The 23,457-nt window shown below is 42.7% G+C and overlaps 2 protein-coding genes across 2 annotated transcripts; one reads left to right on the top strand and one right to left on the bottom strand.

The window, feature by feature from the left end:
* The first annotated feature begins 13,512 nt into the window (after positions 1-13,512).
* Positions 13,513-16,852, top strand: tomm20b (translocase of outer mitochondrial membrane 20b). The gene is made up of 5 exons (XM_063475609.1): positions 13,513-13,758; positions 15,492-15,538; positions 15,753-15,834; positions 15,943-16,085; positions 16,260-16,852. The coding sequence occupies exons 1-5, from the start codon at positions 13,635-13,637 to the stop codon at positions 16,302-16,304; spliced, it is 441 nt and encodes a 146-aa protein (XP_063331679.1). The 5' UTR covers positions 13,513-13,634; the 3' UTR covers positions 16,305-16,852.
* Positions 16,853-17,329: 477 nt separating this feature from the next.
* Positions 17,330-23,431, bottom strand: rbm34 (RNA binding motif protein 34). The gene is made up of 11 exons (XM_063475608.1): positions 23,191-23,431; positions 22,610-22,763; positions 22,168-22,301; positions 21,858-22,071; positions 19,734-19,793; positions 19,608-19,651; positions 19,398-19,481; positions 19,243-19,306; positions 19,120-19,162; positions 18,908-19,026; positions 17,330-17,907 (listed from the first exon to the last, which is right to left on the bottom strand). Exons 1-11 carry the CDS (start codon positions 23,211-23,213, stop codon positions 17,566-17,568), a joined length of 1,281 nt encoding a protein of 426 aa, XP_063331678.1. The 5' UTR covers positions 23,214-23,431; the 3' UTR covers positions 17,330-17,565.
* Positions 23,432-23,457: the final 26 nt, after the last annotated feature.

Below are 23,457 nucleotides of genomic sequence, written 5' to 3'. Positions count from 1 at the left end.
TTTGAGGACCTCCTTAATCCCTTTGGCACGTCTTCCGTGGATGAAGCAGAGTATGGGGACGAGGGGGACGGCTCACCTATCTCTGGGGGCGAGGTCACTGAGGCAATTAAACAACTCCTTGGTGGCAGAGCCCCTGGTGTGGATGAGGTCCGCCCTGACTTCCTGAAGGCTCTGGATGTTGTAGGGCTGTCTTGGTTGACACGCCTCTGCAATATTGCGTGGAAATCAGGGGCAGCACCTCTGGATTTGAAGACAGGGGTGGTGGTTCCCACCTTTAAGAATCGGGACCGGAGGGTGTGTTCTAACAATAGGGGGGGTCACACTCCTCAGCCTCCCTGGGAAAGGCTAAGCCAAGGTGCTGGAAAAGGAGAGTCAGTCCGTTAGTTGAACCTCGGATACTGGAGGAACAAAGTGGTTTTCATCCTGGTCGTGGAACACAGGATCAGCTCTTCATCCTCTCAAGGATACTTGAGGGTGCATGGGAGTTTGCCCAACCAGTCGACATGTGTTTTGTGGACTTGGAGAAGGCATTCGACTGTGTCCCTTGGGGTGTCGTGTAGGAGGTGCTCCGGGAGTATGGGGTGTCTGGCCCATTCCTATTCGATCCTTATACAACCGTTACAAGAGCTTGGTCCACATAGCCAGCAATAAGTCAGACTCGTTCCTGGTGGGTGATGGGCTCCACCAGGGTTGCTCTTTGTCATCAATTCTGTTCATAATTTTTATGGACAGAATTTCTAGGCGTAGCCAAGTGGTGGAGGGCTTTCACTTGGGTGGTCTCAGGATCTCATCTCTGCTTTTTGTGGATGATGTGGTTCTGTTGGTTTCATCGGGTGATGGCCTCCACCTCGCTTTGGAACTGTTCGCAGCCAAGTGTGAAGCGGTGGGAACTAGAATCAGCACCTCCGAATCTGAGGCCATGGTCCTCAGCCGGAAAAGGGTGGAGTGCCCACTCCAGGTCAGGGATGAGACTCTGCCCCAAGTGGAGGAGTTTAAGTATCTCGTGGTCTTGTTCACGAGTGACAGGAGAAGGGAGCGGGAGATCGACAGATGGATTGGTGCTGTGGCTGCAGTGATATGGACGCTGTACCGGTCTGTTGTGGTGAAGAGAGAGCTGAGTGTAAAAGCAAAGCTCTCAATTTACCGGGTCGATCTACGTCCCTACTCTCACCTATGGCCACGAGCTGTGGGTAGAGACCGAAAGAACGAGATCGCGGATACAAGCGGCATACAATATACATGCACACCAAATAACAGTAAAAGGTCAAGAGGTCTGTACTCTGGTATTAGAAACATTTCATTCTAACAGTTATAGTCTCATTTAGCTTTATTGATTAGATGTTGAGTAAATCTATTTTTAATTAAATTCTGATTAGATTTAATGAACTATTAACAAAATCCCAAACAGATAAACTCTGCTATAGCACTTTGTGTCACTGTAAACATAAAAGGTTCAATGCTACGTCCTTTTATGGTCTCTGTGAGGTAAGCCAGGGCAACTTCAGTCTCACCTCTCTTTCTACTCTTGTATAAACAGAATATGTTTAAACAGTGTTCTCGCCATTTAAAAATAATTTTTAAAAAAGTAATAATTTATTAATACCATATATTATCTTGTGCAGCCATTAAGCACAATAAAATTCCAATATAGTTGGAGCATGAAGGAATCTACATTGCTATCAGAACAGGAAAAAAAAATCAAAAATGTGGCTAACTGCTACTAACTAGTTAAAGTTGCAAGACTACTACTACTACTACTGTTCCATAGTTAGAATACTTTAAAGCAGCGGTCCCCAACCCCTGGCCCACGGACCGGTCCATGAGTCGTTTGGTACCGGGCCGAAACCATAAATTTCGGCTCGGGTCCGAAATTTATGGTTTTCAGGGTTTTTATCGTTAACTCTGTTTCCCTGGGTCTTTTCCCGTGTTATAGTTGTGTGTCTTATTTTGAAAGAAATATTTACGTGACCACAGAGCAACTGGTCTTTAAGTGATGACGTGATGAATTCTGCTTCCGGGCCCAAACTACGCTGCGTTTAATAAGGCTATTGTGTTTTTAACATGTTTTAATACTTTGTATCTTGTTCTATTTAATCTGAACAAGCCCCTAAAAACAGTGATCACTGTCGGCCTCTCTCTGTTTTTATTACCACCGTTCATTTTAAAGCTCAATTTTTAAACCCTTCTGGTGTAACTACAGCCCAGCACATGCAGCAGTATATGAATGACTAACCTGTATTGTGGATGGATTGTCTCAGTTGTTCTCCTGACTGAAGCTTGGTCTGTTTACAGCATCCAGCCATGCGATTGCATTTGTCTCTAACCATCGGGAACCCTCACGTTAACTTTTATCGAGTGGAAAAAAGTTAGTGTTCATCCTCCAGCTTCACTGTTTATGTTATGCTAACATAGCTGTGTCACTAGCGATCACGTAGCACATCATTATATACCAGCTAGCCCAACTTCAGTAACCCTACAAACGTCACTGCTGTTTAGTTTCCTGTCTTCATTTATGTTGGAAGTGATAGCAGAGCTGTACGTTTGAATTTGTTTCAGAAATCTCTCAGTCAGAACATGCTATATTATATTTAGATGGAAACTAGCGAGCTAACTTCCTGCTAACTTCTAACTCCGTTAAGTTTAGTAAATCCTGTTTTCATGGATGCCTGGACATTAAACTTAATTGTTACACCTAGTAAAGCAACAACACTGATCATTTTATTAAAGATGAAAGAATTTAGACAGTTTGTAACTCTCAGTGATGCCGCAGTGTTCGTTTGACTTTGGGAATTCACGTTTATTATTATATTTACAAAATACTACAGTTTTTGTCTTGGTGGTATCATTTTGTTTTGTTGTATTTATCCTTAAAGGCCGGTCCGTGAAAATATTGTCTGACATTAAATCGGTCCGTGGAGCAAAAAAGGTTGGGGACCGCTGGTTTAAAGACTATCTGGAGGCGCTGTTCTGACAGAGTTGGTTCTTTTGGAAGGCAGCAAGAAACACTGCATTGGAGTGAAGCACAAACAGGCACAGGCACATCAAGAGTAATCAGGGCTTCGGTGTCTCGACCCAGGTCACCTTGACATGAGGATTGAAGAAGCAGGTGATCAAACTCACCTGAGTCAGTGAACTGGTGAACAGGAGACAGGATACGTGTTTTTAATGTTTTGAGTGAACGGTGCATTACAGTAAGAAATAAGTTGGAGTGAGAAAACCTACCAGCCTGTCTTAATATACGAATGATGAAACTTCATGTTTCATACCACTTGGACAACTTGTGTTGATCCCTAACTCGCTGCAGACATGCCATCACTGTGTAGAAGGTTATGGTTGTTTCTGGTTATTGGAAATTGGTTACCCATCCTAATGCAATGCATTGTGTTGATCATCATGTAGATGCACAGTAATTGTGATCCTGGGAACTTTTCACTGTTTAAGTTAGTTGATAATAGATTTGGAACCATCCACACTGAAAGTGATTCATAACATGCATATGGTCATCAGCTGTGCAAGCAACTGTGAACATTTGTAGAACGATCTAGTCCTTTGTAAGCAAAAGAGTGATTTATTATGCTTATACTTGTGCCCACATTGTGCAAATGTTACCATCTTGAGTGGTCTTGATCAATTCTGGCAGTCATATCACAGCTGGAAGAAGATGCAGAGCTTTCACTGCTGGTTTTTTCCTCTGAAACATGATCTACACAGCTGACTGCAGGGCCAAAAACATCTCAGTCCTGATCCAACAGAACGGTGTTGTTTTTTCTTATAATATAGAAGAGGAAGTCAGGGTTAGGCACTAACTAGAAATGAAAGCAAACGAGAACATGGGAACCAAGGAGACCAAGTTTTTCTGAAATGTAAATCTGAAAGTGTTACAAAAAGCTAACGGCAAAAACTAAAATGGTGAAGGATAAAGTCAGGATGAAGGTTTGTTAGAGCAAACACTGACTCGAGAAAGAAACTTCTACTTTTCTTAATGCAGTTTGAAAATAGGACCCAAAAGCAGAACACACAAGTCCAAAAACTGAAGCGATGGAAAATTATTAGTGAAACTAAAAGAAGTTAAAGCTCCAAATAAAACAGAAATCCAGTGAATAATGACCAACGAAATATTTCTCCCACTGCAGCAACAGATGAACAGAATCAACGTTTTGGGATAGTTCTGTGGAAGTTTTGGGAGACTGGGTTGTTCTGGCCACAGGAGGTTCACGGATCCATGATGCAGAAGAAATCTTTAAAACCTAAAGAAAAACAATATAAGTGAACTATATACACGTCTGTTACTTACACACAGTGGATATAGTTTACTTATATTGTTTTTCTTCTTTGTACATTGTTTTCTTTACTTTTGCACCTTTGTGGTCTTGCTGTACAATGACAGTAAAAGTTCTAAGTTCATTCTGAGGCAAGCCTCTGCTGTCCCAGTAATCAATATTACAAACCTTTTATGATATATGTGTGTGTGTGTGTGTGTGTGTGTGTGTGTGTGTGTGTGTGTGTGTGTGTGTGTGTGTGTGTGTGTGTGTGTGTGTGCTCTCAACTCTGCTTCCTCCAATAATTAATGCTGTCGGCTGCTCATGTTATCACAGTACACTTGCAGGTTTGAACTAGTCTTCAAAGGTCAGGTCAGCTGTGTGGGAGAGCAGAGCCTGTTTTATCCCAGAGGACTGTGGGTAAGGATTAACCCGTTGATGTGAATATTTTTACAAAGTTGGAGCTACAAGGTCAAAGGTCAATCTGGAGAGTAGTTTTATCCTGGTGTACAAAAGCCAGCTTCAGCCTCCGTTCTCAGGAGGATATCGTTCACACGTGCACACAAATTTAGTTTTGTAATGACAGCTCTTAAGCAATTAGGACACACTTACTTCCTGTGTCAGCTTTTAATTCTCTTAATACAACAGAAAACAACTGCCCCTCTTTCAACATTGTTGATGACAAAACTTACAGATTTCTAGCAATTTATTACACAATTCGAAATTCTCTGCACAAAACAACAGAGAAGGAAAATTTAAAACATGTAGCAATTAAACCAAAGGTACACAGACTTACAGTCCACCTGGTGCTGCAGACACTCGTAGACAGCAAAGTTATCCTTCAGGTACAGTTCAGGTTCACAGTGAAACACAGTGAAACAGTGACCAAAGATCATTGCATTGACTGATTTCTTTGCTAATTTTGCTCTTTACTGATGTCTTTGGCACTACTGGTACCATGAGATGGTATAAATTGTCCATTCAAGTTGTACAGGTCCTCCAGCTCCACCAGAATGGCACATCCATAGGTGTCATTGCAAAAAGGTTTGCTGCGTCTCCAAGCACAATTCCATTGGTGTAGCAGAGATACGAGGATGCTGGCTGCTACACAAGGAAAGGGAGCCAGAGTTCCAGAAGTGCATCGACCTAGCTGTAGGACTAGTATCTGCTTCTTTCGCTCGCTGGGCCCACGTCCTCATTTTAGGTTTGGCAGCGTTTTTAGTAGACAAAGGTGAATGGTTTAACCATGAACTGAGCTTCGATTTGGGGGAGGCCTCGGAGGAGACTGGCAGCGGCTCCCGGGCCCAGCAGATCCCCATGTACTAATGAGAAGTGAAGAAGGGGAGGGACGGTGGGCACGAGAACGAACAGCTTGTAGAGCTGGGGGGGGGGGTCATTGATAAGATAAGACCTGGAGGGGGCGTGTTTGGAGGCGTGGTCCCACTCCTGAAATTCAGATAATTTATCTCCAATTCTGCAAAGAAACAATATTACCTGCAACGAGCCATTCGTGTGTGTTTGTTTTACCAAATGTCAACAAGGTACCAACAGTTTCTTTGTTTGCTGGTATTTTTCTTGAAGAGGAATCAACTGAATATGAAAAACAATTAATAATCAGTGATTACTGGATGCCAGCTAAAGTAGCAAAGTAATGGCGATTTGCAGAGTGTTTATCAAACAGAGGTGATCCAGTAATGCTGCACTAATGAATTAGACTAACTATTCACTTTAGCTAAAGTTATTAAGTTAGCTAAAGAGTTGGGATGCTGTGTAAGACATGAAAAAAGATCAATTACAAAGGTTTGGACACAGTTTTGCATGTTTCCTACTGTAGGGGTCTCTGCAAGCATACAGGGCTCTGACAGGGTACAAGATGACAACTTTGGATTTCTACTAGAAACAGTCGATCATATTTGTTTGTCAAAGCTGAATTCAGGGCAAACTACGCTAAATTAGCGTTTTTAGCTAACAGCTACAATAAGCATAAAAGTTACCGTACGGCTATCATTTGTTAACATGACGCTTGTTCTTATACATGTAATACATTTATTACCAACCTGAGAGTTTATCCGCTGGTCATTCGACATGACGAATGACTTCTGAAGTCTTAATTCAGCTCAAGACGCTGTAGATTCCCGTCAGTAACACTTTCGGTCCGCTAGTAAAACGTAGTTCTATTAATCTGCGCTCGATTACTCTTGAACCGGAACCGGATGTAAGTCCCAAAAAAACTGAATTTTGGAACTGAAATTGAATGGTGAGAGTGAAACTGAAATTATTCGAGAGCTAAACTTTTAAAGGATAAAATGCAGTTTCAAAGCAAATGAATTCATTTTCAATATATAAAATTCAATTTCAATTTAGTGATGATCATTTTCAAACCAATAAATTGAATTTCAAATTAGGCTAATTCATATTCAGTTTTTAAAAGCATTTATTCAAGTTACAATTCAGATTCAATCCGAGCAATTCAAATTCGAATTTAACTTATTCAAATTCAGTTTCTGATGGCACAGATTTCTGCCCATATCCGTTCCTTTTAATTCCCTGCCGCGACTTTTCACCTGTTCCTTTTGTTTGAAGTGGCCGAATTTGGCCACAATAGGACGTGGTCTCCCGGCCGCTGCCCGCATGGGGCCGATGCGATGCACTCTATCAAAGGCGATGTTCTTTACGGTGTCCTCCGGCAGCTTCAGGTGGGTTTTGATGAAGCTTTTCACCGCAGTCTCCGCGTCTTCTCCTGCAGCTTCTGGAATACCAGAAAATACAAGATTATCTCGCATGCCACGAGCTTGTAGATCAATGACTGTCTCTTTTATTTTTTTATTTTCTCTATTTAGCTGGGTAACATTGTCTGTGAGACATTTCACCGACTCCCTTAGCGTGGCATTTTCAGCAGCGAGCGTTTCCACCTGCTGCTGGCTGAACTCCAGGGATTCTCGCAAGGATTTAAATTCCCGGTGTAGAATCTCCACCAAGGACAGTCTTGCATCGAAACTGGACAATCGTTTGTCGATTGACTCAAGGATGTCTGCAATATCTTTGCCGGCTGGCAATGTTGTGGCGGGGGAGTCTGCCGGGCGACATGTTTTCGATGACGGCATCTCAGTTTTGGCCTACCCGATCCGTACCGCGCATGTGCAGATGTATTCATCTTCTTCTGTTTCGTTTAATGGCAGTTTACTCCCCAGTGTACGAGGATACTGCCACCTGCTGACCGAGTGAATGAGCCCTATTGTAAAATGAACTAGCGTCATTACAAATGCGCATTAAATTTGATTTATTGATAGTCGAGTGTGTTTATGCTTGTCTGTGTGGAGAGGATTGTTGGAATAGTGATGATGATGTCCGCTATCACTGTCAATTGTCAGTAAACACTTAATCTGGCTGATGAATCCTCATGTGACACATTACTAAGTCAGTATTATTAAGTCTGTAATTCGGCGCCATTCATCTTATTTTACGGCACTGTTGTTCAATCGGGGGACGCTCTCTGTTGAGGAGAAAAGCAGGAATTTGTTTGTATACGGATTATCCATTGTTTAAATGTCCCGGGCAGTTGAAAAGGAGGCAGAGCTGTTGAGAAATGCTATGAGCTAACTGGGCGCTAACTTTTTTTTTCTTTTTTTTTCATTCAAACCTTTATTTAAACATCAGTACAATACAAAATAGAATTAAACAGTACCATATTAATGGTGTTGTACTTACAAAAAAATTGCATACCATAGACAAACAAATAAAAGAACAATATTCAGAACCTACGATATAAATATGCTAGGGGGAAAGTAACTGATCAAGCCACAGAAGTGATTGAAAGATCTTGATTTTTTCACAAACACCAATAGTTTTTATAGCTTTTGGGTTAGTGGAGTTCTTAATTGAATTAAGATACTGTACAAGTTCAGAGGAGAATACATAAAAAGAGGGATGTCTTCCTAAACATTTGGACTTGTGAATATGAAATTTAGCCATTAAAATTAACAAGTTAATCATATATCTGTTATCAAAGTTGAATTCTTTGGTTTTTGTGTAGACCAAATAAAACATATTTCCAAAACAGTACAAATCCTTTAAATACATTTTCTGAGATAAAAACACATAAACTCTGCCAAAAATCTTGCACAAGGTTACAAAACCAAAACAGATGTATAGTAGATTCCTTGGAAGTTTTACAAAAGCTACAGCTTGTATCAATGTCTAAATTGAATTTGCTTTGAAGATAATCTTTAGAAGGATAAATTCTGTGTATTAATAACTGGGCGCTAACTGTGTCACTCAAATACATTAACTGTCGCAATGTTGGCAAAGAGACGAAGTGACGTAAGATTTGCGCATGCGTGGTACCGATCGGGTTTCCGGTGCGGATTGGGTAGTGACAGGACCCATCCTTAAAATTTGGGGAAAAGTAGGACGCATTTGTCGCCACATTTTGAGTACTCTTTGAATTCGGACAGCCTTCGTCGCGTCGCTGTGACGTCACTGCATCCAAATATGACATTTTAACCCTCCTTCCCCTGAATTCGGACACAGCAAGTGTCTTCTCTGCCATCATCATCCCTCTGACCAATCACATTAGCCGGTTTGTTGTGTGGGGATCTTTATGCTTCCCATGGTGTAAAGGGGTCTCTTCAGGTTTATTCTGTATATCTCACACTGAAATGATCATTGTCCCTGTTACACAGAAGGCTAGGGGGACTTTTAATGAGATGAAACATGTAGTACTGGGAACTCACAGGAGTCACATGCATTGTGCATTTATTTACAGTGAATTTTTAACAGCAGTAGTGACTCTTTCTCTCTCTTAGTAGTGCACTCCATCTAATGCTCTGATTACCACTGGGGCCACTTCTCCTTTGACCAGCTGATTATCCCAGCAGGGTACCTGATCATGGGCGTAGGTGTTATAGCCCTGATCTTGTTCTTCCCAGAGAGAGAGAGAGAGAGAGAGAGATAATACTGTGACCATAACTGTCTACAGTTACATCTCAAAAGTCCAAAGTGAGAACACTGTTAAGCCATCCAGTTCACATCTCTCCAAAGTGGCCTATGCTTGTTTTTTAGGATTATACAGCTTTTGTCCTCTTTGGCTGGCCAGGTTCAGTGAAGACTGCACACAGAGAGCTGCCATCTGTGAAGGAGGTGATGATGCCAAAGCAAACACACTTCACTTCCACAACAGAGTGAAAGACACATACACAATGTAGTCAACAACCTTTATATGGGCTGACAATTGTAACAGATTCAGAATCACAATCTAAATTACACATTCAGTTACATTCACCGACTGTGGTTTATAAAGAAAGGTTACCAATTTAGAAAACATAAAAAACAGCTCATTTGAAAGCCAGGAACTAATTAGTGCCAACTTGTTCCAAGAATGGAAAGGTTCAGGATCAGGTGATCTGATATCAATGTTCAGGTGCTTCTTAGAAAAACAACAGCACCGTCATTTAGGATTAAAATAATTAAATGGAACACATTAGACTTCAAGTCTACTGTTTTATTCTGGGACTTCATAGTAGCTTTTTAGTTGAGCCTGTGGCTGAAACATGCACTTTCTTCTGTTCATCAGGTCAGTCAGATGGGTTAGGAAGGACACAACACTCACTGCTTGTTAGCCTAGCTCAGTCTCTTGCTAGTGTGGAGGTTTCAAAAGCAAAATATAAACCCACTAAGTATTACAAACCACAGTTATTTAGCTGTCCTTGTAGAAAAGGAGGATGAACAGCATGAACGTCCACAGCAACAAAGCTTACAGCAGGGCGTCGCTGGTACACAGGGCATTTAAGCTTCCCATCACCTGCCACATATAAACCTGTTATATATGTGCCTGATAAATGGTGCACACGTGGGAAATATCGACTGACATGGAAAACATCCACTGTCACAAAAGACCAACAGTAATGAAGGTAGCAACATGTCACTGTATGACTGTATGGTACACTACACTGTTAGTGGTATGCTACCTTAGACGCCTATAATACCACTCAAGGCTGTATTGCCGAGCGCTGTCACAGGTCGATGATAAGAAAATCAGAGACATCCTGAAAGTAGGAAAAAGGCCTCAGAAACTATTCAGAGCCACGTGAAGCCTGAAGGTCTGGATAACTTTCACACCTGAATATCTAAAAATGGATTAGAAACACTGTAACGTTACAGATTCATAATATGTCCTCCCTAAAGAAAAGAACATGAGGCAAGCCTAAGGTTACTAGTAGAAACTACTAACTACTAGTAACTAGTTTCATCTGTAAGAGTCCTTCGAGAGGAGTAACATCTAAGCTAAACACCAGCTCAAACACAGCTGCTTCATCTGTTCACGCTGACTGTATGAACAGTTTTCCTGGCTTGTTCCTGGATGACTTCCCATGATGTCACGGGATAGTTAAGATCAGACTATCCAGGCTGCTGCATACACATACCTACTCATTCATGTTGTTAACTGCCTCTTTAATATCATTTTTACACATGTGGAGCAAGTGTGTGTGTGTGTGTGTGTGTGTGTGTGTGTGTGTGTGTGTGTGTGTGTGTGTGTGTGTGTGTGTGTGTGTGTGTGTGTCTTGTGGTTGCTGAGATGGAACAACAGCTACCCCTGGTGGCCAGAAGGAACAACTATGGCTGCCTGCTGTATGCATAACACCAAGATCATTTTATCATTTAGTTAAACAAATGTGTTCATATTATATTATTTTATACTTTCAGCAAACAAAGGGGAGTATGTTTTTAGAAACATTCCTTTACCATAACAAAAAACAAAAACAAACAAACAATGAAATTACTTCAATACTTTGATGCCTATTTTTACATTTAACTAGTCAATCTCTACGCTAACCCAACGGACTCTGTTTTATCATTTAGCTAAAAGTATGAAGAGATTTACTTAAAGTTGTCTGATATTATCTACATCAGATGATGAAGGCAACAAAATGACACTGTTTAGAACAGGAGTGGGCAACTCCAGGCCTCGAGGGCCGGTGTCCTGCAAATTTTAGATATCACCCTTGGTCAACACACCTGAATCACATGATTAGATCGTTACCAAGTCTCTGGAGTTCAGGACACCGGCCCTCGAGGCCTGGAGTTGCCCACCCCTGGTTTAGAAGAATCAAAGACTGATGGTCACACCAGTGTTATGTAACTTGGTTCCCTAAAAATGGGAAATCTTTTCCTACATTTCCTTACGTGATATTTTGTTTGCTGTAATTAGGTTGGTGTGTTTCAGTACCAGCTTTTGTTAGCTTTTTGTCACGGTTTTGTACTGAAAAATACCAAAATACAAGAAACTGAAAATACTGGGTCAAAATGAGCCAGAACTGTGACACTTTTATAATGAGTGCTGTAAAATTTTAGCTTCATGTAGTAAATCATTAAACATTATTTTGTTTTACAAAAAAAATGTGTGTTTTTTGCGGGGTGAGAGGTCCATTAACCCACTTTCAAACCATTTTTTCGCACATTGAAATCTGAGACAACATGAATGAATTTGAACATGAATTTCTCTAAAACAATTAAAGTTAAAAGCCTGAAATCTTCACTGGACCTTACTGTGAAAACGAATCGGCACCTGTAATATGGGACAGACACATCAAATAATGTTTGAGTATTGGCTAGTTAAAATATTACAAAAGAAAGTCCAGCTTTTCTACTTTCAGTTCAATTCAGTTTCAAGACACTTCAACACATCAACTTCAAGAATGAACAGTTCCACCTTTTGACAGGAGCCTCTATGACAGGGGTGGGCAACTCCAGGCCTCGAGGGCCGGTGTCCTGCAGGTTTTAGATGTGCCCTTCAGCCAACACAGCTGATTCGAATGGCTAATTTACCTCCTCAACATTTCCTGAACTCCAGAGACTTGGTAGCGAACTAATCATGTGATTCAGGTGTGTTGACCAAGGGTGATATCTAAAACTTGCAGGAAACCAGCCCTCGAGATGCACACCCCTGCTCTATGATAATCAGTGTTTAACGTTTGCCTAAATGGTGTCTATAAACAGTTTATCCCAAGTGGTCTTATCTTTCAGAAATTTGAGATGGCACTGAGTAATCAGCTTTTACCCAAAAGTCGCATGGAAGCTTTCCAAAGCTCACAGCATGAACTATCTCAGCTAATGCAGCTACACACTGAACTCTACTTGATTGCTCCAACTAAAAAGCTGACAACTCTCTTTGCCCACCCCTGGTCTAGAAGAATCAATCTCAGTCCACGAGGGCCGGTGTCCCTGCAGGTTTTAGATGTGTCTTCTTCTTCTTCTTCTTCTTCTTCTTTCTTACATTTGTATTGGCGGTTGGCAAACAACTGAAAGGTGCATTACCGCCACCAACTGGTATGGAGTATGGTCTTAGATGTGTCCTCGAACCAACACAGCTGATTTAAATGGCTAAATTAGCTCCTCAACATGTCCTGAAGTTCTCCAGAGGCCTGGTAACGAACTAATCATGTGATTCAGGTGTGCTGACCCAGGGTGAGATCTAAAACCTGCAGGGACACCGGCCCTCGTGGACTGAGATTGCCCACCCCTGTTCTAGACAGTGAGACCAAGTTTTGAAGGAGAACTGAAAAACACACAAAAAGAAAGAAAAGAACATAAGTTTTATTGTATTTGCTCTTTTAATCATTGGAAGCCAGAATCCTAAACAAACCAGTTTGTTTGCAAACATAAACTCATCATTTCGCTTTCTGTTTATTTCTGGCTCTAAAAAGAAATGAAAAACAAAACAAAACACGGCAACAGTCGAAAGCCAGTGCATGGTGCCCTCTTATATTCAGTATATGGTTGCCTATATGTTCATATGTAAGGTGCTGCCTGACTGGACAATCAATTAGGTAAGAGAAGTGTTATTGGTTAGAAGGAAGACAAAATATCATGTTAAGCCAATCAGAGGCAGAGTAGGGCGGGACCCAGACCTCATCTGCGGTTTATCGGCCCTGCCTGTACAGGTGTGTGTGCAGGTTTTAGAAATGAGAAGCTCTTCAACATAAAACCAGATGATAACGGAGGTGTATCGTATTTACAAAGAAACTAACACAAAATATAATGTAGCTGAAACTGCAGTTATATTTTCAAATTCGCGGTTTTATCATGTGTACCTGATAATCTGTGTAAACCACACATATTTGGAACATATTTTTATTTTCACTTAACTACAACCAGCCGCCTTTTGATCATTTACAGGCAAACTGCCCGATAAAATGGCTCGTTTTTCTCATTTTCAGTCAGGCGTTTTCAGGCGGTTACTAGCTGTCAAAGGTGGGGTCCTTACGGTCCTTCCTTCCTTGAGCCGCTCCATCAGCCGCCTGACAGAAAACGACAACCGGAGGTAAAAAATCCAGATTAGCCCGAAATCCTCCAAAAACCGAGCGGGTCTTTCGAGTTATGATGGGCGGAAGGACGAGTGCCATAGCGGCGGGTGTGTGCGGGGCTCTGTTTGTCGGTTACTGTATTTATTTCGACAGGAAACGACGGAATGACCCCAACTTCAAGAACAGGCTACGAGAACGTGAGTGTTGACCTCCTCGCTGCTCTTTTTCTCACCTTCACCGGGTTCGCTGGTTCGGACACCGGGCGGTTTCGTTCGGTTCGGCCGGTCCAGTTAGCTTGTCCAGAGGCTGTGGAGGGGCGCTACAATCAATTCAGTAAATTAAACAAATCATAGCTGGGACTTCATTCATGTTCTCACATCGTTAAGTTAATGGGTTTGTAGCTGACAAGCCACGATGTGACAGTAATCACATTCTTTGCACCCTCACTGGATCCTGAGCTCTTCCATCCTCTAAAAGGATCTGTAGAAATAACTGGTGACATGATTTGTAAAGGGGAGCATACGATTAATGGCTGTGCTTCAAAACAAACCATTATTTTGGTGTTACCTAACCCTACTTCGGGGTACAAAATGAAAGGCTTTTATATGGCTGTACACACATAAATATACTGAATATACCAGTGCCAGTCTAAAGTGTGCTACTTCAAACTTGAGCTGCTGGGCAGCTTATGGAGGCTGGATTCAGAGAACCTCTGACACAGTTGTCTCCAAGGCCACATAACCAGGTAGTATTTGTATACTTCCAGGTGCTCATCCAGATTTGTCCTGCCAGCAAAACTCCAAACACTGTGAGAGAAAGGCTTTACTATCCTGTGGTGTGACCTGCAGCACACACTCATTCACAAAGCTATTTCCACTTCAAGTAATTACACAACAACATATTTAGCATGATGTCTTGTTAGCTGGGCTTCCAGCCTGCTGGAGATTATCGTGTTATTCAAGGAAGATTGGGCCCTGTTCCAGTTTGTTAATCCAAACATGAGGAAACTCCAGGTTTTCACGTACATGGTAACAGACTCTAAATGAAACCACAGCTCTGAGTTTCTCTCCGATGACTCTGCTGCTCCTGGACCAGCTGACTGACACTGATGCGTTTGCTCGTTCAGTTTCTTACAAACAACGATCCAGCTTTTATGTTTGCCATTTTGTGTTCTCACACGAGCGCTTTTGTAATCCTTCAGTCGTCAATTTACAATAAGTAAGAAGAGAGACGGCAGTTACACCAGATTGGTAACATGCGCAGAAAAAGATCTGTATTGTGTATTTGTAGCTTTGTAACTCTGACTCTATCGACAGTAATGCTGTCTGACTTGTGTGAGCATCATATTCTGTCTATGGTAACGACACAGTGGACCAAGCTGATTAAAATAACTCTGTCCTGCGTGATTTTTGAGATAAATATGAGCCACACTGACACACATTCATATTCCTCAGTCCTCTGGGTTATAATCAAGGCTTTACTCTTTATTTACCCGTTGCCGTGGTGCACTCAGGTGTTCTGGGGGACACTAAGTTTGAAATTGGAGTTTGTTAAATTTGCTTCAGGGAATACGGCAGAAGCAGCAAACTGTGTATAAACACATTCCAGTTTTTGTATTCCAGGCAGTTTGTACTTGTTACCAGTCACCTGATGGGAAACATGGTCAGCTGAACGTTACCAACAAGGTGACAAATAATCACTGGCATACAAAAATCAGGCCTAAATTTCCAGTAAATAGTTGACTTGAGGGAGCAGAAGCTAAACTTGGAGCTAGTTTAGCTTTTAAGCCAATTTCTGTGTCCGTCTTATACTCATAACTTTATAAGTGAGTGTAGCAGCTACTATCTAAGGCTACTTTCTTGTTAAAACCAAGATAAACATGTTTTGAGGGCTGGAACAACGTGAGCAGTTTGTCCTGTTCTTGTCACAGGGAGAAGAAAGCAGAAGGTTGCCAAAGAGAGGGCAGGCCTGGCAAAGGTGAGCAGTTTCTACACGCCTGCACCCCACGACTTTACATTTGCACACACGTGCATGGAGCTGTACATGTTTCTGTATTAAAGCTGACACCCACCACATTAAAGGACAACTTCAAACCAGAGAACTGATACTGACTCTGCTGTACAACTGCAAGCTACTTCACACAAATGTGACAGAAATCAGCTGTGACTGCTTACTGTTGACTGTCGTGCAGCTTCCAGATCTGAAGGATGCTGAAGCCGTGCAGAAGTTCTTCCTGGAGGAAATCCAGTTGGGAGAGGAGCTGCTGGCTCAGGGTAATTTACTCTTTATTGAAACTCGTACCACTGAACTGTTCAAACGGTTTACTGCAGTACAGCCAGTGGTGACCTTGCTGCGGTGCTAAAATGGCTCTTTGACTACAGGAGACTACGAGAAAGGTGTGGATCACCTGACCAACGCCATCGCTGTGTGTGGTCAGCCTCAGCAGCTACTACAGGTGCTGCAGCAGACTCTGCCTCCACCCGTCTTCCAGATGCTGCTCACCAAGCTGCCCAGTATCAGCCAGGTTTGTGAATTGCTCTAGGATCAGTTATTATGACAGCACGCGGGACATGGAGTCAAGCACCGTTTGGGTTTTTTTCCATTTTAACTCACGAGTCTTTGAATCATTTCTAAAGTGTTCATCAGTCGTGCACACGTCAAACCATAAAGCCGAGGACTTTTGTTTCCTGTCTTGCAGCGTATCGTGAGCGCACAGAGTCTGAGTGAGGATGATATAGAATGAGAGAGCCCAGAAGAAGCCACCCCTGCTCCCCGTTTGTTCATCACGACCTGCCCACACCTCGGCCTCCTGTCACTTTGACCCCATCCAGCCTCCCTAAAGGGGTTCAGTTTCTCTTCCTTTGTCCATTAAAAGGTTTTCTTTTTGAACTTGTATTACCCGTTTTGGGGTATTAGGATATCTTAATCACGAGGCCACAAAAAATGTAGAGAAATGCAATCAGGCCTGTCCCCGCTCCTACATCCTCATGTATGTAATAACCAACTGGGCTTGATTCAAAGATGAATCAGCTCCTTCCTCCAAGGTGGTGCAACACACATCTGACAGGATTATGTACAAGGTTTACGCTGCCTGATGTGGTTGTACCTGCCGTCTCCATGACAACGTCAGTAGTATAAACCGGAATGTGCTCGGATGAGTATTTATTGTTTTTGTTACGTCTCGTCTGTCTTTCCATTCTAGACTTGGAAACGCTTTTTAGAGTGACGATATGTTTTGTTCTGTTTGAAGAGGACGGCCCTCTTTAGCAAGAATAAAAAATCTGAACAAACCACAGCTGTGTTGAGTGTTTAGTCCTGGTCACCCTGGCACAGCGCCTCACAACTGCAACAGTTTGATGTCTTTATTAAACCGAGCAGCTGAACCTCTGTGCCAAAGCACCCTGAGCCCTGGAGGTGTGGGCTCTGCCTGTGCAGCTACTCTGGGAAATGTTCTAATGGTCCTCATCTACAGGCTGGTGGATGTACAGGGAGGAGAGCTGGAGGCTGCTATGAACTGTGACACGAGAGAAAGATGCTGCACAGCAACCAACACACTGGTGGTGAGAAATGTTTCTGCTTTCTTTTGGAGAGAGGACACCACCGGTCTCTGTGACAGAGGTCAAAGGTCACGACAGCATCTAAACACTGACTCCATCTGCCTTCAAATGTTATTAGTGTGGATCATTTGCTTTCAATAATAACCAGATTTAGAGATTTGCTGGTGATTTGCAAGGAAGAAAGAAAACAGTGACAAATTCTGACACAGAATAAAAGAAATGACGTATTTTAACCAAATAAGTGAAACAGTAACAGATCAAGTCCAACGCAGCCCTGTGGGAAGGACCTGTGACTTGATGCTGAGAGGAAGTTCTCTTGGACACGATGTGACTGAATACACGTTTAGCTGCCTGGATGTCAGCTGTGTTAGAGTCGGGCTCTGAACCTGCTGCTCTTCCAAACGACTCTGTGATCACAGCGATCACGTGCTTTTCTGTCCTCACAGTTTAAATATGAACAGACTTTTCTGGCTTCACTCTCTTTTTCTTCAGTGCTTTCTTTTTAGTCTTTTTGTCTGGATCTGCCATCTCTCCTTTGAACGAAGCGGAGCTTCTGCTCAGCTTATGCTGGTTTCCTATCACCTTCCTTGGGGACTTGAAAGCTCCTCGACCAGCTGCCCTCTCCCGTCCAGAACCTGTCTTCAGAGTCTTGCCGGTCTTCCTTGTTGTTGCTTTGCCGTCACTGTTACTCTTCTGCTTCTCCTTCTTCAGTGACCTCTTCACCCGGATGGCTCTGCCCTCCAGCTTTGAGCCGTCCAGTTTCAACGCCAGCTGCACAGAATCGGTACTCTGCACAAGGAAAACAAAATGAAATGTAGAAACACATGGCCTAGTTTGACCGAAGCACCAATACTGACGCTTAAAAACTGTAGAAAGGAAAAACCACTGGCTGATGTCACATTGGCTACGTCCATCAATGACACACAGTCTATTGTTGATTCTAATTCTGTGCTTTTAGACTTTAAAAAAGTTCCCAAAGTATGAGTACACAGTGTAGGTGATACGCCACCATCTGTCATATACACCGTTCAGGAGCATAAATCAAAGAGCGCCAAATTATTACATTTAATTTAATATTTCCTGACTGCTGGTGTGGAAGTGTATGGCAGCTGCTAATAAGCTCATTCAGTGACACCCCCCAAACTAAAGACAACATAAAGCACCAATTAGTAGATCAATGTAAGAGAAACCCCAACAATGTGACAGTGGGAAGGAAAAACTCCCTTTTAACAGGAAGACAGTTCCTGCACATCCAGGCTCAGGGAGGGCCGGCCATCTGTCATGACTGTGTGGGGGTGGGGGGGTTCATAGCCAAAGCTGTACTGTTTAAACATGGACTGACTTTTGTCACCAGCCATCAGAGGACAACCCTGCAGAGTGATGCGTATTCAGAAATCCCAAGCCTCGCCACAGTCGCCCGAGCAAACAGAGAAGCAGCTCTGCTACGGAGTTAGGGCGACCGTGGTTCAGGGGGTCGAGAAGCTTATCTTGTAACCGGAAGGTTGCCGGTTCGATCTCCAGCTCTTGGTCGTTGTGTCCTTGGGCAAGAAACTTCACCTACCGCCTACTGGTGAGGGGCCGATGGCGCGATATGGCAGCCTCGCTTCTGTCAGTCTGCCCCAGGGCAGCTGTGGCAGACTGTAGCTTGCCTCCACCAGTGTGTGAATGTGAGAGTGAATGAATAGTGGAATTGTAAAGTGCTTTGAGGGTCTTGAAAAGCGCTATATAAATGCAATCCATTACTATTATTTGTTACTCCAGAGCCACGATCATCTCCGAGCTCTTGTACCTCAAACAGGACGTAACCAAATCCTTTCCCCAAGCCGGAGTTCTTGTCTCGCACCAGTCGCACCGCCTCCACTGTCCCGCACTCTTCGAAATGCCTTCGAAAAGTCAGCTCGTTGATGTCTGCAGACACAGCAGGTTGGCTTCAGCTTAAAACTACTCACTCATGGACAACTACACCTTTACCATTGTCTGGAACTCTACAGAGGAACTCACCAAATGAGAGATTCCCCACGAAAACAGAACGCTTGTGGTCGTGCTGAAAGAGAACAACAGGATTTCAGTTTAAATTTCAGGAGACAGATACAGCAGAGCATTCTGGGACGTCTGCTGACTCACAGATGAGCTGTCGGTCACTCTGTCCACTCGGATATGAAAGTCTTTCTCTATCTCCATGCCATTCCTGTGAGGGCAGACAGATTGAAAGACAGCTCTATCAGCACGTGTATGTTTGGGTCTTACAGCATTAGCAGGTTTCAGGAGGAGCGTCTGACCTCTCCAAAGCTTTGCTGACACCATCTTCATCTTTAAACACTACATAGGCATTGATGCTCTGCTTCTTTGGGTGAACTTTGCGCCTGCGAAGTGAAAAGAAGCTCTTTGGTACAAATGGAACGGAGTCAACTGAAACCATACTATTAGTTTGTTGGTGGGAACCTAGTGAAAGCTTAGGATTAAGAAATAAACAACTTTTAGAAGCTCACTTGATAGCAGCTACTTTACGAGACACGGAGGAGTCCTCTCTGACCTGTTGGAATGAAACACAATGTTACTGAAGACGAGAAGTTGCAGCAACCTGGCGACTCTCTTTTTTTCGGAGGTGTTTTTACCACAGAGCGAAAGCGAATAGATTCGATGGATCCTTTATCCCTGAAGAGGCTCCGCAGGGTCTGAGAAGGAACAGAAAAAGGTTGCCAGTCTTTGAACTTCCACATTATATTGTTGCATAAATACTACAATTATTGCACAACAAGCAATTTGCACGTCTCCTGGAAGATCTTGGAAAGAGCCACAGCACAGTTGTGTTTTCACGCTGTCACATAAACACCTGTTAGAAGCTAAAACGTCCAACAAGCGTTTCCAGAAGATGCAGATCAGACCGGCCGACCCAGCTTAGCCAGTTTCTCCTTGTTATCGTCCCACAGCTTCATCCACAAGGCTCAGTCTGAGGTCAGACCGTTGACGTAGAGGCTCAATACTGAGTGTGTACAACGTCTCAGTGCATCTAAAGTGCTAAAGTGCCATCTGACTCATGACTAGTGCTGGGCGATATGACGATATATATCGTGTGGACGATAGAAAAGTGTCTATCGTGCCATTTGTCTTCTATCGTTTATATCGTACTAACCCAAATTTTATAAATTATTACATAAAATATATAATTAACCCTTTACAACCGGTCGGAGCAGGCACACTCCGTTTTACCTAACTATTTTTAAATCCCTGTAGAACTGGAACCACATAAGGTAGTGCAATAATTTTTTTTTTTGCATGTGAAACCGGAGGAGTTGTACTTACATCTAATGCCATTAGCTTGTCCTAGGTCACGGTTTCCTTCCACATATAACTTTGCAAAAATTGCATAAGAAGCACTTGCAGCAACAAAAACATAATATTCCAGAAACACGCTTTGCCGACGTTCATAAGACTTCCTACGTTGGCATATACGTCAGCGCGAACTATCGCATGTCCGCCATTACCTGCCCGAAACCGGAAGTGACGTCATTTTCGCGAAAGGGCCTTATAAGCCTATGTTGGTGTTTTTAAAAGACATGTTTGACTTTATGCTTTTCTGTATCGTTTCTGGGATGCTTAGAACTCAAATTACACTGTTGGAAATAGTTTATTTTGATGCATTATAATATTTATTTTCATTTTTCCTGTAGTATATAAAAATTAGTGTATCTCAAAAATAAAACTATGAAGACACTCAAAATAAATTTCTCGTGGTTGGAAACTTTTGTATTTACAGTTTTGAGGGATACACCTCTTAAATTTTTTTTAACTAGAAATATATGTAAAAAACAAAACAAAAACAATTTTCAATTTTTTTGTAGTTTATTGCACTACAAGTTTTTGCAATTTATGTAGTTACTATGGACTTAATGCATACATATTATTAAAATTTGGGCTATAACGGTTGTATTGATACATGGAAACTTGAAATACTCCCACAAGTGGCACTACAGCATGTAAAAACATAAAGATAAGCTCTGGCGGACTTGGTTCTATGGTAGGTCTTAAAGGGTTAAATAGCCTGTGGCAAATATATTAGTGTTGTCTTCTCACTATACATGCTCTTAACTTTATGCAAGAAAAAATAAAGTATAAAAAAAAAGATAAAGAAAAAGAAACTCCGTCTCGTGGTTTGCGAGCTGGTGCTGCTGTACATGCACCCGGATTTGCGACATACTTTACGGTAACTCAAAACAAAGACTGCACCCTCGGCACTCGCTGTTTACAGACTGCGTACTTTCTAGATGACCACAGGTCAGGTCGTATATCGTGATATATATCGTTATCGTGATATAAAATAATTCATATCGTGATAAATATTTTTTTCATATCGCCCAGCTTTACTTATGACCATATTTGCTCCTGTTACTGCGCCTACGTGACTGAACGAGGGTCATTTAAAACAAACACGGCTGTGTCTCGTCTTCTCCATTCTCCACATAAGGAGAAACAGCGAGGCGGCTTACAGAGGAAGGAGTGACGCCTGGCTGCTGAAGCTAACAAGCAGGAGAACTGACGCTAAAGAGAAACTGAAGCTAAAGCGTCTGAGGAGGCAGAAACTCTAGTACTGTATTAGTCTGCACCTCAGCACTAAACTACACTGCATGTTGCATCCATTTAGTTTATGAATGCAGACTGCTACCCACACTCGGTAGTGTCAGATACAGTCAGACGGTCACTATGGATACAGATGGATAAAACGAAGAAACTAAATAAACCTTCTTGGTGCAGCTGATGGGAAGGTTGCCGACAAACACCGTCCTTTTCTTTTTCAAGGTCTCCTGCGCCTTGCTGGCCTTCAGCCTCTGTCTCTTCATCACCCAGTACTCTGTGTCGTTCTCTCTGCCCGACTCGGAAGTTTGTCTCTTCCTCTTCCTGTTGGGTTTTTCTGGCCCGTCCTCATCCTCGTCTGCCTTTTGTAAACCACTCTCTCTGAAACCAGCAAATTCAAATGAGCACTTCAAACAAATGGGTTTGAGAAGAGACTTGAATCAAGAAAAAACTGGGGAAAAAGAAATTAACACTCACCTTTTTTCCAGCTCCTGATTGGCTGCTGATTTCTCCTTAGCTGGCTGCTGCTTCTTCTTCTCCTGGCGTGGCTGACCTTTGACCTGTGGGCTTTTCTGCTTCTGCTCTTTGGTTTCTGTGCTTTTTTGAACCGGCTGCCATCATAACACAAAACAACCACAAGAAACTTCAGTCATTTCCTCCCTCTTAAATAATCCACTAGCAAGTAGAGGCGCTCACTAAAAGTTGGAAAATAAAACGTACAAATTCTAATAAAGAAAAACACTTCATCAAGCTCAGCGAAGGTTAATGCACCTCAGCATGCCTTAAAGACACCTTACAATAAATAAGTCATGACACACAATAGAAGAAGACAGATTTTCTTGTTTTTTACAGATTTAGTTTCGACTGGTGGTCGAGTCCTGACACGCAGTCACAGACAGGCTGCTTGTGCTGCGCTCACCAGAGGCGCAGGCTTGAACAGCAGCGCTGCGGATGCTGCTGCTGTGCTGAATAAAGCCGACAGGGATCCAGAGGCCGCAGAGTTCTTCTGGAATAAGCTTCCTGACACCTGACCCACTGTGTAGTCAGCTGACTGTTGTCCTGGCGACACCTCTCTGCAGAGGACAGAAACACTGAAGTTAACAGGCGATAATACTTTTTTGTGCCATATTCAGTTGAGCACTGGCACAGCTGTGTGCTCGTTCACATCTGTACACAAAGAAGCAGAGAGACGCTCCTACACTGCCCTTTGTAAGTGTTGGATTCGGAGAAATCCAAAGGATCCAGGACACAGAAGTCCATCGCCGAACTTCTGGAGTGGGTCTGGGTTCCTGCTCAGTTGGAGCTCATGGCTCCTCCAGCAGACAAACAACCGAGTGAAAAACCTGAATCCCTGCGGGGATCTCACTGCTGATGCTGGCTTTGTTTCTTTGGGAGCACCGGTCCCCCCAGACCGAAGGCTCAAGTCTGAGTTCTTAACGTTATCTCACTAATCGCCGTGATATTTTCACTCGTGTTATTAAAATGTGTGTGTAAACAAACCTGTTGTGGGCTTTCTTCTTCATGGCTTCCGCTCTTGTTTTTTATCTGGAATAAATGTCTGCTGAATGTCCTAAACTCCAGTAAATGTTACAACACATCCACACGTTTTCTTTCCGAGTGGACCGCTGTCCTACTTCGAAATATTCCCATAGGAACACGGCAAAGCCCCACAAAGGTTCCTATGCATTTTCCTAGCTTTAGGCTGATTTGGTACCGTATAACTAAACTGGGGTGATTTATAGGAAAGGACCAGACACACGTAAAGTG

The sequence above is a fragment of the Pelmatolapia mariae genome, linkage group LG6 (assembly GCF_036321145.2).
Source record: "Pelmatolapia mariae isolate MD_Pm_ZW linkage group LG6, Pm_UMD_F_2, whole genome shotgun sequence".
Classification (NCBI taxonomy): Eukaryota; Metazoa; Chordata; class Actinopteri; order Cichliformes; family Cichlidae; genus Pelmatolapia; species Pelmatolapia mariae.
Note: the sequence above shows the minus strand (reverse complement) of the source record. Positions and strands in the feature narration are given on the sequence as shown.

Bases quoted from the DNA above. Each gene is read 5' to 3' on its own strand.
- rbm34 (XM_063475608.1), bottom strand. From the start codon at position 23,213: ATGAAGAAGAAAGCCCACAACAG. The intron at 22,302-22,609 runs GTGAGCGCAGCA...TTATGATGGCAG, and splicing joins TGTTCAAGCCTGCGCCTCTG to CCGGTTCAAAAAAGCACAGA. The intron at 19,652-19,733 runs GTAAAAACACCT...TCATTCCAACAG, and splicing joins CTATTCGCTTTCGCTCTGTG to GTCAGAGAGGACTCCTCCGT.
- tomm20b (XM_063475609.1), top strand. From the start codon at position 13,635: ATGATGGGCGGAAGGACGAGTGCCATAGCGGCGGGTGTGTGCGGGGCT. The intron at 15,539-15,752 runs GTGAGCAGTTTC...ACTGTCGTGCAG, and splicing joins AGAGGGCAGGCCTGGCAAAG to CTTCCAGATCTGAAGGATGC. The intron at 16,086-16,259 runs GTTTGTGAATTG...CCTGTCTTGCAG, and splicing joins AGCTGCCCAGTATCAGCCAG to CGTATCGTGAGCGCACAGAG.